Source organism: Borostomias antarcticus (assembly GCF_949987555.1).
Source record: "Borostomias antarcticus genome assembly, chromosome: 22".
Classification (NCBI taxonomy): Eukaryota; Metazoa; Chordata; class Actinopteri; order Stomiiformes; family Stomiidae; genus Borostomias; species Borostomias antarcticus.
The window spans coordinates 10,273,827-10,289,880 of NC_140255.1; the positions used below are offsets into that span (position 1 = coordinate 10,273,827).

Sequence of the window (16,054 nt, forward strand, 5' to 3'; positions counted from 1 at the left end):
TCTCTCTCTCTCTCTCTGATATTGCTTGTCAGACACAGACATCTCAATCCCATGTTTTTCTGTTGTTCGCGTTCCCCGTTCCCTAGTCAATGCCATTGTACCCCTGGATATACTAGCCGTGAGAAAAAGACGATATACAGTATTATTTGATATTCTGACTGCCGTTGCCATGGTTACGGGCTCCCCCCCCCCTCCTCGTCCGTTGCCCCGACAGACCCCCGGTGTTGTGAGGACCGCACGCGGTAGCACCCCCACACCACCAGGGGTCCCAAAAACCAGGGGTTGAAAAATACCTCCTTGTTGGGACCCCCTCATCTCCTCTCTCTGGTTTCTCCTCATCAGGGTAGGTTGGATTCAGACCACCACATCTCCCTCCGGTGCTCCCCTCCCCTCCCCTCCCCTCTCTCGTCGCATCAGGGTAGATTTGATTCGGACCACCGCGTGGCTCCTCCCCTGCTCCTCCCCTGTCTCTCTCTCACACCGTCACCTCCGTCTTGCTGTTGGTGACGAAGTAAGGTTGCGTGGGAAGGAAGTGCTGGCTGTGGCTGTAGCCCCGGGAGCCCCCCAGCTCGTTCACCTGCTCCACCGTGCAGGGCCCCCCGCCCCCTCGCCGGGGCCCGTACGCCCTCCTCCGGCCCACCGTCTCCGTGCCGTCCCAGCCCTTCGGCGCCTGGCCGGACGGGCCCTGAGCCGGACCCGGGCCCTGGCCCGGTCTGCCCAGGGTGTTGGAGCTGTAGGCCACGCGGGGGTGGTGATGGTGGTGGTGGTGGTGGTGGTGGCCCCCCCCGGCGCCGCCATGTCCCCCGCTGTCGCTCATCCGGCCGGTCATGGTGCCGGACATGATGCCGGACCCGGTCATGCCCATGGAGGCTTGGCCCCCGGTCATGCCCATGGAGGCCTGTCCCTTACTGTGTCCTCCGTGGCCGCCGTGGCCTCCTCCTTTGGGCTTCTGTCCGTTCTGCTTGGGGGCGGAGGAGGAGGAGGAGGGCATGGTAGAGGAGAGGATGGTGGCCGAGGGCAGCTCTGTCATGTAGGTGGCCACGGGCTCCGGGCTCAGGGGGCCCATGGACGTCATGGCGGACGTCATGCTGGAGGACATGTTGGTGGTCATGGCGGACGCCATGGCAGACGTCATGTTGGAGGTCATGTTGGAGGTCATGGTGGGCTTCATGCTGGAGGTCATGTTGGAGGTCATGGGGCTGTTAATGGCTCTCATTGGCTGCAGCGGCTGGAGAGGAAGTCCGCCCTTGGCTGGGAGTTCTACCAGCAGACGCCGTTTGCTGTAGTAGTCGCCGTTAGCCTTGGCAGCTGAGGGGGTCAGAGAGAGACAGAGGTTAGCAATGAGAGGGATACATAGAGAGAGAGAAAGAGAGAGAGAAGTACATAAAGACAGATAGGGAGAGAACAATGCTTCTTGAGAGATATATATATATAGAGAGAGAGAGAGAGAAAGAGAGTGAGAGAGAGAGAGAGAGAGAGAGAGAGAGAGAGAGAGAGAGAACGGTGCTGTCAAGGGAGGCTACACAGGGTCATGATGGTGGCAGCAGCCCAAGGACCTCTCTCCTGGTCAGCCAGAGAGAGAGAGAGAGAGAGAGAGAGAGAGAGAGAGAGAGAGAGAGAGAGAGAGAGAGAGAGACAGAGACAGAGACAGAGACAGAGACAGAGAGGGGGGGGGGTTACCACACAATTCAGGGCATGCATAAGTATACTGTGGTTAGTGTTTGGTTGGGCTTGATACAGTTGTATTTATAGGTGAAGAAATTAGGTCAATTTACTTAGGATTGATTGGCAGGTGAGAGAGCCTTTAGAATAGAATAGACTAGAACAGGCCCTGGTGCCATTACCTCTCAGTCTCGATAGACCTGTAGCCCTCAGCTGTCTCTCTGCTCACATCATTCATCCCTCTGTCCCTCTCGTTCATTCCTCTTTCTCCCTTTCTTATCGCTGAAAAATGTGTCCTTTTTACCAGGTGATTGACGTTCCCGGGCCAGCCATCACTCCCGGCCTGCTGAGTGGGACTTCCTAGCCTGGCTGACTCAGTCTATGCTTGATGGCCCGTCGCTTCCACGTCCTTGAAGATAAAGTTAACACACTTGGCCAGTTTGCTTTGCAGCTGGAACTATAAATCTAGTTTATCGTTCCTGTTCCCGCGTACGGGTTGGGTGTGGTGGTGTGGTGGGGGGGCGGGGGGAGTGGGGGGGGGGAGGGGGGACGGGACGGATTGTGAACCGGTGAGTTCCTCGCACTCGCCGTTAGGCTCGGGGATCAAACCTGCTCAGGCGGCAGGTGAACCAATCCACCGGCAGTCATCTCAGTAGCGGCACCGGCACAAGCATTCACGCGAAACGCGATTAGGAAACGGCAAATGGACGCGGGCGCGCCACAGCTTGCGCTCTCGTCTCGGAACGGGGTACGGGATGGAAGAAAATCAAAATACGGGGGTTGCCTGGAGACTAAACTACAGGGACTCGTTTGTGTAATATTTCCCCAATTACTGTGGATTTATCATCTCTGAAAGGCCAGGTCGGAGCTAGGTGACGGAGTCTGCGGTTGTGGGGGTGGCAAGGGACGCAGGAGCTTCCAGACATGGAATAGGCTCTAATTGCTCATTTGTAGCTCACCAATTTAGGACTCTGAACAGACACATGGGAACACAGAGACAGTGGTCGGGGTTTGAGATGCAGCGCTGGGTTCCGGCACTTTCTGTATTAGTTTATTACTCTTCCCCGCGCCTGGTGCCAGAATCCAATAGTGTGACCTTATGGATGCGCTGGGGGACAGTGGAGGAATGGGTATTGATTGGCTTATCAGCTGCCAGCATGTGGACTCCATACCAGGGGAAATGTGACAGGGAGGCAATTAAAGAGAAAACAAAGAGAAAAACAAAGACTAGAGAAGTGGAGTGTTTCTCTACCTCCTCAGGTTAGAAAACTAGCTGGAGGAGGCAGTGTGAAGAGGATGCTCTTCAGAAAAGGGTCAGAAAAGAGTGCCCTGTACTCAACTCTGCATTTCCAAACTAGAAACTCACACCAACTCAGTAACATACAGTAAGCAACCGAACAACAGTAAAGACGAGCTTTGTCAAGCTTTAAATATGATGTACTGTTACCTACAGATAAAATGATAAAGCAAGCTAAACAACCCCCCCCCCCCCCCCCCCCATTCTGACTCTCTCGGCTGTCAACTTTGCGTCTATCCATATGCTCAGTTCATAAGTCAGATATAGCCGTTGAGCTTGGAATCCTAGGATCCTCGGTGTGTGTGAGGAAGAGTCCATTGTCAGTGGGCTCAGTTTGGGGATTGGCTCTGGAGTAGAGACCTGCCCGTTCTTGTCTGTCAAAGCCACGGATAGCAGGGTAGAGGAACTTGATTATAGGACTGGAATCAGTCTCGAGGAGTGGGAGGAGGAAGATTAGAAATGCACAATCTCACTGAGATGAAGCCAGAGAGAGAGGGAGGAGGAGGAAGAGACAGGATTTAGAAAGATAGTAGTAGGAGACAAGGAAGAGAGGAGGGGGAGGAGGAGGGGAAGGAGGGTAGTTGAGAGCGGGAGGAAGGAGCAAGAAGAAGAGAGGAGCAGATGGAATCAGGAGAAGAGGTGGAGGGGGAGAAGAGGAGGAGGGAGGGAGGACAAAGAGACAGAGGACAGCTTGCTCTCTAAATAGTCTATATATACTCCAGAGTACTTTGGCCCTGCTCCAAACAATCCAGCTAGCATTATTGACACACAAATTAACAACTCTGTCTCACATCATTCCCATTTGGGTGCCACGAGCCAAACCAATCACCGCTTCCCAATTTACCACAAATTCCATTGTTGGCAGTTACATAAATGGTGTCATTACCACGGAAACAGAAAGCAGCTCCGCTCTCCCTGTTCACTCCTCTTTCTCTCACTCTTTCACTCTCCCCACTCTCTCTCACCCTCTCTCTTTCTCTCTCTCTCCATCTCTCCGCCATCTTTCTGTCTTCCCATCTCCCTCTCTCCATCCCCCCCCACTCTCTCCCCCCCATTCTCTAACTCTCTAAATGATGAGCAGTAATGGAACTTGTTTCTCTATGTGTAAACAAGCCCAACAATCTGTTCATGAGTCAGACTCTAAAATGAGTGCTGGGACTGGGAATAACATTTTCTTACACCTACATTTACCATCTGAATAATGTCTCGGTTCGGCATGCAGGCAGGCGGCTGTGTGTGTGTGTGTGTGTGTGTGTCTGGAGATTAGGCCTTCTTAGAGGCTGCCAGTGGCTTTGCAGTGTTGTCATTATATAGGACAGGTGTCTTATCATACTGAATAATATTAACATTTACTATTGCTCTGTAAATGTCCTTAGCTAATAGACAAACATTTTCCAGGAGCTTGCTCGACTGTCTCGTTGAGAGAGGTCAGGGAAGAATTTTTACAGCTCACCTTTCTAGCCCCGGGTGAGACTGATGTTTTGCTTCCCTCTGGACCTATGCCCACCCTCCCTTGTTCTCTGTAAAGCGCATTGTGTTGCCACTGTGTATGAAATGCGCTATACAAATAGAAATACAAAGTTTGCTTTGATTCTAATAAGCACATCTAGGTCCAGCACTAAGTCTATTCAAACACCTACAAGACATTCAACTCTTTCCCCACTAGTCATAACCTGACGCGCCAGATGGTTTGTAACACAGAACGACCTGAGAAGGCTTTGATGGGAACTGTTTGAAAAGGGGCAGACACTTTCAAAAATACTTGGCAAGTGACTGGATGAACCATCTGTCCATCACTGTCTATAATGGTGCCATATTAGTGCTTATCACTGTCACACCAAATCAAATCAAATTTGTACAGCGCATTTCATACACAGAGGCAACACAATGCGCTTTACTGAGAGAAATGGGGGCTGGGCATAGGTCCCACCCCTACATATTCCAGAGGGAAGCAAAAAAACTGTTTCACCAACAGTTGTACAGTTTTCAATCATGTCTGTTCTTGATTATGGGGATATACTGTACAGTATGCTGCACCCTCCATCCTGAAGCCCCTTGATGATGGGTTCCTGACCCATCACTGTATACTATATGGGAATGTGGGGTGGCCCTCGCTCGCTACCAGAAGAGAACAACACTGTCTTTTATTTGTTCATAAGGCTTTGTCCGGCAAACTTCCTCAGTACCTGTGTTCGCTGCTGACTTACAGGACCACAGAACAATATACCTGTTCGCAGGACTTCATTTAATTTAATTTAACTTAATTTATTTAAATGCTCCCCACATGAACTCCGAGACAGGGGAGAGTGCTTTTAGTTTTTATGCCTCACACAGGTGGAATAAGCTGCAGAACACACTTAAATTGGAAAATCTAGTCTCCCTGGAAACATTTAGGGCTCTCATACAGTAGATGATATGTTACATAGGGACTGCACATGCTTCCTATAGGTGTGTCTGCCACTCTCCTATTGGATGTCATTTCTGTTATTTATTTTCATTGCTTATTTTCTACTTTGTATACAGTATTGTATGTTTTGTACTGTATTCTATTTTTGTATTTTGTACTGTATGTGTTATTTTGTATGTAATCAGGGGGATGTTGGAAAAGAGAGCTTGCTCTCAAACATCTTCCCTGAATAAATAAAGGTTTCAAATCAAATCAAATCAAATAAATAAAAACATACCTGTAGTTTCTCCTCATAGGACTCTGATTGGTCTATTGGCACAAAGTGATTTATGTTGTGCCTGGACAGACTGATCTCCGAGGAGAAACAGAATGTGAGCTTGTGAGGTCAGAGTGGTCTCACGAGGCTACACTAATCAACCCAAGAACCAACCATCAAAAATATGATACCCTGTTAACTTTGAAACGTACATTGATTTGTTAAATTTTTGGTGATCTGTTGACATCCATTTTGAGTGAGTTTGTTCTATTTTATGTTCTTTAAAGCATTTCATATTAGTTTATTGAACCTAGTCATGTGTTCCTGCAAAAATTCTTCTCACAAATAAATTATTTTACTTAATTTTGCTAAGGCAATTAGTGTCCTTACTTTTTCTTCTTTTTTTTTCTTTTTTTTTTAAAAGTAAAGTCATGCAACACATTTCATAGTGTACTCACCACCAGCTCGACTACTCAATCCCAGAACAGACCTACAGACTAAACAAATCAACCCTAGATTAAACTACTCCCAAGCAGACACATACCAGTACCTACAGCACTAATCTATCCAGCTAATCTACTAATCCTACTAATCTATCCAGGACCCAACCATCCAAGAGCAGGTAATGGCCTATATAGCAAGACTGCAGTAATTACTGCCAGATCCAGCGATCTGAAAAATCACCTACAGCCAGACTATAATAATCTATCCCAGATAAAGACACGCGCCTTTGACCACACTCTGCTAATCCAACCCAGAGCCGGCTATCCCTGCGGGTACTCACCTACGGCCTTGAGCGAGGCATACTTGCTGAGCTCCTTGCTCTGCTGCTGCTCGTAGGCGTGAGCCAGCTGGGCCAGGGCGGGGTAGGGGTGGTGGGGCCCACCCAGGGTGGAGCCTGGCGCCATGTTGTTGTTGATCTGACCCCCCTCTGTGGAACGGAGAGAGAGAGACGGGGAGGGGGAGGTTATAGGACAAGAAAAGGAGAGAGAACCATTACTTGTGACAGTGGCGTTGCGACATCATGGCAGCCAAACAGCGATGACATGGTAATTAACGGCAATGCAGGTATGTTGTTGCAAGGGTCGTTGATTACGAGTTACTTCATGACAACAGCAGGGATACCTAAAGACGGTAAATTCAGAGCAAGTTCTTTTTCAACTCTGCCCCCTTTCATGCACTGAGGTTGGACGTAAATTGCAAATTCCTATTACCCAAGGCTGTGGCTCACTCTCAAAGAGAGCACTTTCCCTTAAAAACCCAGTTGGTCATTTGAGTGGTCTGACTAAGAGAGGAAATAGAACAGGAGAAGAGACATCGAGAGAGGAGAGGAAAGCAGTAGGTAGACAGCTGTAGTAATAGAACCAGCGCATGGTAAACATGTTCCCTCCCATGATGCATGTTTCCTTGTGATAATGAAGGAGGGTATATTTTCATCGCGAATATGAATATATGAAACCTTTTTAAGTGTTATTCATTTCATGTGCATAGTGCTTAATTCTTGGAGCATAGTGTTTCACTCTGTGTGAAAAGTAGAGCTCGAAGGTGTGTGAAGAGTAGAAAGGCCCCGGAGCACTTTCGAACGAACGAATGAACGAACAAACAACAAACAAACAAATGAACAGACTGACGTGCAGGAGTTGATTTCATTGGATGGGGGACAAAGGGGCCTGTCTACAGTACCTCCCCGTCTGTCTCCCTGTCTAGCTATCTGTCTGTCTCCCTGACTGTCTGCCTCTCTGTCTGTCTCCTCGCCCGTCTACCAAATGTGGCAGCTGCCTAGTGTAATCTTGACGGAGGCCTTTTGTCTCTCTCCGGGGACGGAGGGAGGCGGGGTGTGTTGGCGCCGGGAGATCAATTGATTCAAACAGTGGTTTCCTCCTGTTTCATCTGCCGGTGTCGTCGGCGCGTAGCGGAGATCAAAGAGGTGTAACCTGCCGTCGCACCTGTCAGCCAGGCAACAGGGGACAGGACTAATTAATCACTTAGCCCAAATGCCGGGGCTCTGACATGCAAGAGGCAGGGAGGCAGATGGAGAGGGGAGGAAAGAGAGAGAGAGAGAGAGAGAGAGCGAGAGAAAGAGAGAGAGATAGAGAGAGAGAGAAGATAGAGAGAGAGAGAAAGAGAGAGAGAGAGACAGGGAGGAGCGGGGAAGAAACAGAGAGAGGAGGGAGAAACAGAAATATGGAGCGGAGGGGAGAGCAAGAGGCAGATTGCGCCCTTCTTCCCGCTGACCGCAGACTCACGCTCGCTCAAATACACATAAACAATACACATGGACGTAAACAGGAAGCCCCTACGCCTACACACATGGACTTTAAAGTAAACTTAGTGTGCCTATACCTTGAGTCTATAAGGTTCTCATCTGTGACCATTCTGTACACAGCACCCGTAAATAATTGACTTTTTAAGGTTCTCATTCGTGACCTTAGGGTACACACAACCCTTTAAATGATCACTTAAAGGCTGCCATTCACTACACAGAACCTTTTACATGGTATCCTCCCACCTCAACTCATCCATTGCTCTCTTGTCCTCATCCATTGTGTATCCATTTGACCTGGATGACAGACACAGTCAGACAACATTGGTCATACTGTAGCACAGAGTCCGTTAGCTCCCCGGAGACATGCTGAGGAGACAGTCTGCAGGATCCCATTGATCAGAGTGGTAAAGTAGAAACACTTTCAAGTACTGCACTGTACAATAATAATAATAATAATAATGATAATAAGTATAATTATTATAATTATAATTATAATAATAATAAGACCAACTCCAAATCTGCACTAACTGTATCCCATCCTAGGCAGAGTAATCTATCCCAGATCCAATTTGTCCAAGCCTGGGTGCTGAAATTCACTTTGTCATGGCAACTGAACTAGCTGTGTTGTACTTGTGGTGCAAGCTCTGGGCTGTCTCTCTCTCTCACTCTCTCGCCCACATATCACCAGGCTGCTGTACAGTAGCTGCACTGTAATGTTAGGTAACCAACCAATACCAAGTATTCATTCAGCAATGCAGTATCTGTCATGTCTGTTCATGTGCTCTGACTCAGTCTTTGAGTCGTCTGTGTGAATTGAATTAATCAAACACCAAGAACCTGCATTTCCAGACATCACTGTCATTTGTATGTGTGCTGATTGATATAACCATCCGCTCAGCTGCCAGTATATTATGAACACAAATAGCCGTCTGCTTTTCTGTCAAGGATTGCATGTTAATGTGAGAAGAAGTGTGTGTGTGTGTGTGTGTGTGTGTGTGTGTGTGTGTGTGTGTGTGTGTGTGTGTGTGTGTGTGCGTGTGTATAGTGTCCTTATGTTTGCTCTGTAGTGTTGAGTGTTACTCTGAAGACATGAGTAGGTGACTGCAGGTCATTGCTGTGTGAGTTGAGTATACATTTCCAACTCTCTATTTGCACATCTCTGACAAGCTACTGTACGTGACGAGCATCAGATAGCATGTCCCTGTTTGCAAGGCTGCCTCTCACAGAGAGAGAGAGAGAGAGAGAGAGAGAGAGAGAGAGAGAGAAGAGGAGGCTGCTGTGTTGTCGTAGCACAAGAGCTGCTGCACCATCTGTAGCTTCGTCACAAGGAACCTGCTGGCAGACCTCGGTGTGATTGGTGCAAAGGTGAAGACGTTAAGACTAAACCTGCATGTGATTGGTGCAAAGGTGAAGACGTTAAGACTTAAACCTGCATGCGATTGGTGCAAAGGTGAAGATATGAACGCTAACACTGCATGTGATCCAGATCAGGATCCATCGTTAAGAGTGAAGGTTGACGATGGGTCAGTAAGAATGAGACACACGAGCCTCTAAACCATATATGTCAGAGTCAAGGCCCGCGGGCCACATCCGGCCCGCGAGAAGGTTTTTTACGGCCCCTGGGATGATCTTGATTTATTATTAGAACCGGCCCGCAGACCGCAGCAAGCCGGCAGCCCGCAGATCTTTTACACGCACCAATACTACATTTCCCACAATGCAACGGTGACGCACCGAGCAGTAGGCTGCTTCATTTCAATATTTATTGGCACAGCAGTCGTCAGCATCACACAACTCCGAGACGAAATGTTTCTGTGTGAAATGGCTTTTCTGTGTGACATTACGAGTCATCTGAATGCAATGAACTTGCAGCTGCAGGGTCGGGATCGTGTCATCTCTGATATGTACAGTACAGTGAAGGCATTTAAAACCAAACTGACTCTGTGGGAGACGCAGATGCGGAAAGAAAATTTGAGCCACTTTCCCAGCTGCCAGACCATGAAAGAGAAGCTCTCTACCAGTGCGTTCCCGAGCGCACAGTTGGCTGATAAAATAGGTATGCTTGCCGCTGACTTTCGACGCCGATTTGCTGACTTTGAAGCACAAAAAAGCAGGTTGGAACTGCTCGGTAACCCATTTGCTGTTGACGTGGAAAGCTCACCACCAAACCTCCAAATGGAGTTGATTGACCTCCAATGCAATGATGCACTGAGGGCAAAATATGCGGCAGTGGGTGCTGCGGAGTTCGCCCGTTTCCTCCCCGACACAATGCCCCAGCTGCGCATCCAGGCTGCTCAAACGTTGTCTATGTTTGGCAGCACATACCTGTGTGAACAACTGTTTTCTTTGATGAACCTGAACAAAACATCACACAGAAGTCGACTTACTGCTGAACACCTCCACTCAATTCTGAGGATTTCCTCAGCTCAGAGCCTTACCCCGAACATTGATGAACTTGTGGAAAAGATGGGACACCACCAAGTATCACCCTCAACCTCAAACAAGTGAACATTACTGTGCAATCACATATTTAGAGTTTTTACTCAGTTCAAGTTTAAAAGTTAAAGTTTAATATTTGTTTTCACTGCATGTTACTTCTCCTTAAACAAAGTGTTGTTTTTGATTAATAGATTTTTGCACTTTATTTTATTGTATTTCAATCCAATTATATTTTAAAAATATTTCAGTTGAGTGGATGATAGAAAATTGCTATTATTGTTTTTTTCTTTGAAGTAAATTTAGCCCACTTTTGCTAAAATAGAAAATATAGGCTACTGATGGTGCCTTGAATACCGGTTTCTTTCATTTAATGTTCATGTTATGGGGATTTTTATATAAAGGAAATTTGTCTTTTGTGTCTGTTGAAAATTAAAGATTACTGACAGAGCCATAAGAAAATATTGCTTTATTTATCTGATCATATTGGAATATATTTGTTAGGTTTTCAGTAGGTTCAATTAGGTTCACTAGACTATATGCGTCATTTAAAAAATTTTCAATGAACATTCGAACAGTCCGGCCCTCGGCTTGTAGCTAAATTTTTTATTTGGCCCTCCGTCCATTTGACTTTGACACCCCTGCTCTAAACGCTGCGCTCAACTAGAAACTGAGGACATTCCTCCAGATTTCATTGCTAAAAGTGGGTGGAAACAATTTGAGAGATTGAAAAAAACCTCCATTGCAGAACCAATCCAAAGTCTTTAGGATGGTCCTAATGGGGCGGTGACATCTTTTGATTTCAATGCTTTGATTCCCCGCTCCAGTTTATTTTTAGTAAGGCGGGTCCTTCACCCTATTGGCTCTGATTGGTCGTGTCGATTTTCGACGCTGTTCCAGCAATGATTTTGAATGGCGTTGTCTCCAGACATTTGGAGGTGGAGCTCTCCAAAGTCTGGTATCACGGAACTAGTAAGGATGAGGAAAGGAGAAGAGAGGGAGAGGAAAAGAGTGGAGGAGGCTAGGAGTGAAGGAGAGGAGAGGACATGAGAGGAGGGGTGGCGAAGAGGACGAAAAGAGTAGTGTGAGAAGAACAGATGCCGGCTGTTCTGTGGTCTCGCTGGAGGAGGGGGGGGGGGGGGAGGAGGAGGGGGAGGAAGAGGAGAGGGAGGAGGAGGGGGAGAGCAGTGAAGTAGAAAAGGGGGGAAGACAGATGCCGGCTGTGTGGTCTGTTTACCTCAACAACACGAGGGAGGTTAGAGAGGAGGTCAGGGGTGTAGGACATCAAAGCACTTCACACTGAGCCTGTACCTCCGGCTACTGTATATTTCACACTGTACTGTATGAATGGATTGGTGTTCAGCACGCTACACTGCATACAAAACTGAAAAGTGGGCTGGTATTCTGGGAGGTACAGAGACAGATCTGCTATCTGGCCCAGGTGGGGTGTGCCTACCCAGGTGGGGTGCGCCTACCATTTTGCATATTTAACGAACCTTTCTAAAAAGGAAGGTTTGTATCATCGAGAACCAGAATCTCTGTGACGAGGGAGACCTGGCTGAAATGGGAGCACTGGGCACAGGTACAGTAGCTTCTACCTACAGTAGATATAGTCAGCCTGGGTTCCAGACAGACAGCCTGTCAGATGAAGAGCCATGCGCACAGCTCCGCGATCCGTGGTCTAAATGTGGTTCAGAAATGTGTTTTTTTCGTCTGTCATAACAAGGGGGGGGGGGGGGTGGAAGGAGAGGGGATAATCCGTGAGGGGTGAGGACGTGGGGTGGGGGTCTGCACACTTTAACAGCTTTGCTGATGAACATTGATTCCATCACATCTACAGTAGCTGTGCAACAGACATTCAACACAATACTGATAATGGCCCCGAGTAATACTCCTGAGAATTTCCATTTGGCAAACAAAGTCAGTACGATTTTAATTGTTTTGCTTGTGAAAATGGGTTTGCAAATCAAAGCGCAGCGATGAAAACGAGACAGAGAACAATTACCTTTTGAATCCCGAACATACAGGCTATTCTCACCTCTTCCCTCTTCTGAGGAGCTCTTATTGCTTTTCCATTGTTCTTATTCTGCTCTATTCCCTCACAATAGAAGCTTGCCACAGGGGATCCACGGAAAGACCTGGCATTGTCTGGTCTCCAGACAATGAAGCCTCCTTAGTCCTTGGTGACATCGTGCAGAACAGTCCTCTCCCCCATACATCATAGTAATGGCAGAAGTATACTATATTTATAACTGTATTTATAACTAAGAAGCCATCATAAATAGTGAAAAGTTCACCCGGGGAAGCTGCGTCATCAGCTGACAGCCTGCTGGCAGAGTGTCAAACAGACACAGCAGACGCCCTAACTCGATTGCGCGGTCTGTTTCCGCTGGCCAGATTGTGCTCAACCCCCCCGGCTCTACGTGTAACGTGGCTGCCGTTCACTGCCACCACCCGGCCTCCTCCTGTCCAGTCACGGCTCTGTGTCGTATTGCTGACTATATTTATATAGTCTATATATTTATATATTTATAAGGACCTGCCACCACTACAGTGTACTGTAACTGGCGGATGTACAGGAAGTAGCCCGATATCACCGCGTATATGTCCTGTGTACTGTGTGGTGAAAGTGTGCATATTATAAGTTACAGTATGTGTCTCTTTCCTCTCCTCAGAGTCTTGGCGGGTTGATGTTTAATTGTGTGCATCTCATGATCTCTGTCTATATAGGTCCAAAGGGACATCCTACAGTATAGGGAGTCGATTTTCCCTCTTTCCCTTCCTACCTTCCCTCCCTCCTCTCCCTCCCTCTATCTCTCTCTCTCCCTGAGTGGTGTTGTGAGTGAAAAGTGCTGTCTCAGGCCTCCTGGATGGCTACATATTACTAGAAGTGCCGCTTTGAATTACTGTGCATTTACATACTACTGTTGTCTCTTCCATCTCTCTCTCTCTCTCTCTCTCTCTCAGTATGCCGTTTCTTTGCTCTTTTCCTGGTCTCCCTGAGCTGTGTGAGTCAGCAGAGCCTACATATACTAATAGCTGCTTCCTCACAGACAGGCAGAGATAGAAACAGAGATGGTGTGTGTGTGTGTGTGTGTGTGTGCGTGTGTGTGTGTGAGAGACAGAGATGACGGGTGTCAACAAGGGACGCCTGACGGGACTGCCAGCGCGTCCCCAGCCGCGTCCCGGTTAGTGAAGACGACAGTGGCGAAGGACAGTGTGTTTGCAAACACGTTCATCCTTACTAGTGTGGGCAGCACAGTACATCAGACTCAGATTCTCTACACACTGAGAGAGGAGAGGAGAGGGGAAGAGGGGAAGGTAGAGGAGAGAAGAGGGGAAGGGATGAAAGAGTAGTAAAGAGAAGATCCTGAAGGTTCTGAGGTTGTTTTTTTTTTCCCCAGGCGTCTGAGATGATGCGGCGGTCTCCGCCCTCTCCAGCAGCAGCAGAGCCCAGGTGATTACTGTTGAATTCAGACCCACCAGGGGGAGTCTCTCCATCTCTCTCAACCCTCCGCTCACACTACAACTCTCCGCAAATCAATCAATCACGCCGCCGCAATAAACCTCTCGATGTTTGCTTGGCAAAGCCATAAAACAGTCCCAGATGCAGATAAAGAGCTACGGAGGTACAAATGGCTGCTGATGAACACTGCATAAACTACAGGCTATAAGAAGCCCTGCCACTTCATCATCCAGACGGTCATTAGCTTATCGCAGGGCTCAGACTGCTGTAGGCTACTGCCGTTTAGATCTCCGTGGCGATGAACAACCGAACACAGCTCTCTGTCACTGTTTTTACACGCATACATACACTCGCGCCTGCACACACACGTGGACGGCCCTCTCACATCTCCGGTCAGAAACCTGAGAGAAATCACAAAGTGAGTGAAAGTCAAGGGCCGACACTGCTCTCTTCTCTGCGGGCTGCTATCCCTCCCCTGTCTCCTTGCGGCAGCAGCTGCTCCTCGTTCCTGAGGCGGGAGTCTCTCTCAGCGCCGGGGCCTGCACGGGGCGCCTCAGTGAAAACGGTATTTTTCCTGAATTGAAAGTGATCAGCGGCTCTATTTCAGACCCGGGTTCCCGGCTTTTAATGAGGCGACGTGAAGTGAATGAAAGACACTTTTCCACATGCTTCTTTCTCTTTTCTTCTCTCTCTCTGCGCATTCCATGGCGTCGTGGCAGTGGACGCCCGATTATCGCAGACAGCCCTTACTGAGGAGCTGTAGAACGAGAGCTTCCTCTTCATCACTCTCTGTGTATTTGTCTGTCTGTCTGCCTGTCTGCCTTTGTCACTCCAGCCCCCTCTCTCTCTCTCTTTCACGCTGACTCTCTCTCCCACCGCTCTCTCTCTCTGTCTCCCTCCTCTCTCTGTCTCCCACCTCTCTCTCTCCCACCTCTCTCTCTCCCTCCTCTCTCCTCTCTGTCTCTCTCACCTCTCTCTTTCCCACCTCTCTCTCTCCCTCCTCTCTCCCACCTCTCTCTCTCCCTCCTCTCTCCTCTCTCTCTCCACCTCTCTCTCTCCCTCCTCTCTGTCCCCCACCTCTCTGTCCCCCACCTCTCTCTCCCTCCTCTCTCTCTCCCTCCTCTCTCCTCTCTCTCTCCACCTCTCCCTCCTTCCTCTCTGTCCCCCACCTCTCTGTCCCCCACCTCTCTCTCTCCCTCATCTCTCTCTCCCTCCTCTCTCCTCTCTGTCTCCCACCTCTCTCTCTCCCTCCTCTCTCTCTCTCCCTCCTCTCTCCTCTCTGTCCCCCACCTTTCTCTCTCCCTCCTCTCTCCTCTCTGTCCCCCACCTCTCCCTCTCCCACCTCTCTCTCTCCCTCCTCTCTCCTCTCTGTCCCCCACCTCTCTCTCTCCCTCCTCTCTCTCTCTCTCTCTCTCTCTCTCTTTCTCCTGCCCTCTGTTTAGAGAGCAGAGATGGAGCACGGACTGTGCTGTCGGTCCCCTGCAGACATCAAGGTTGCAGCAGCAGAGAGCCTACACATAGAGAGAGCCCTGTAGGTCAACACGCAGCATCGGGTACCATGTCTCCTCCCCTCCCCTCTTCTCCTCCCCTCCCCTCTTCTCCTCCCCTCCCCCCCTCCCCTCCCCCCCTCCCCTCCCCTCTTCTCCTACCCTCCCCTCTTTTCCTACCCTCCCCTCTTCTCCTCTCCTCTACACTCATCTCTCCTTTTATCTCCTTTCAAAAAAAAACTTTTATATCTCCTCTTGACTTCTCACCTCGCCTCCTCCACTCCTCTACTCGTCTGTTCTGCTCTCGTCTCCTCCTCTCTCCCCTCCTCCTCTCTTCTCATCTCGTCTCCTGTCTTCTCTCCTCCCCCGCCCTCCTCTCCTGTTCCTAGTTCATAAAAGATGCAGGAGGGATACATTTCATGGGCGCGCGGCTGCTCATTTGGAGCGTCCCCGAGGAACGCTGCGCCGAGACAGACTGATTACCTCACATGTGACCCCCCCCCCCTCGCCCCCCCCCCCGATGATGGACTGAATCTGCTCTGTCTATCCACACAGATGAGCATGATATCCTATTATTAGGGAAGATTAAACAATGGCATTTATATTGACAATATGAGAGAGCGGAAGAAAGACATCTATACTCCTTTGGAGAGAGAGAGAGAGAGAGAGAGAGGAGGGGAGGGAATGTAAGTTAGTGAGAACGGCAGGAGGCTACTTCAGTCTCTGATGATACAGACCGTGTGCAGCGCGCGTGTGTGTGTGTGTGCGTGTGTGTGT

The 16,054-nt window shown here is 48.9% G+C and overlaps 1 protein-coding gene across 1 annotated transcript in view; it reads right to left on the minus strand.

Annotated features, from left to right (window-relative positions):
* Window positions 1-475: 475 nt before the first annotated feature.
* shisa9a (shisa family member 9a) overlaps window positions 476-16,054 on the minus strand; it is a gene marked incomplete at both ends in the record, with an annotated part of 28,157 nt that continues 12,578 nt past the window's right edge. Inside the window, 2 exons of the mRNA XM_084456052.1 lie at window positions 476-1,308; window positions 6,407-6,553. Coding sequence (XP_084312178.1) covers window positions 476-1,308; window positions 6,407-6,553 — 980 coding nt within the window. The remainder of the gene's footprint in view (window positions 1,309-6,406; window positions 6,554-16,054) is intronic.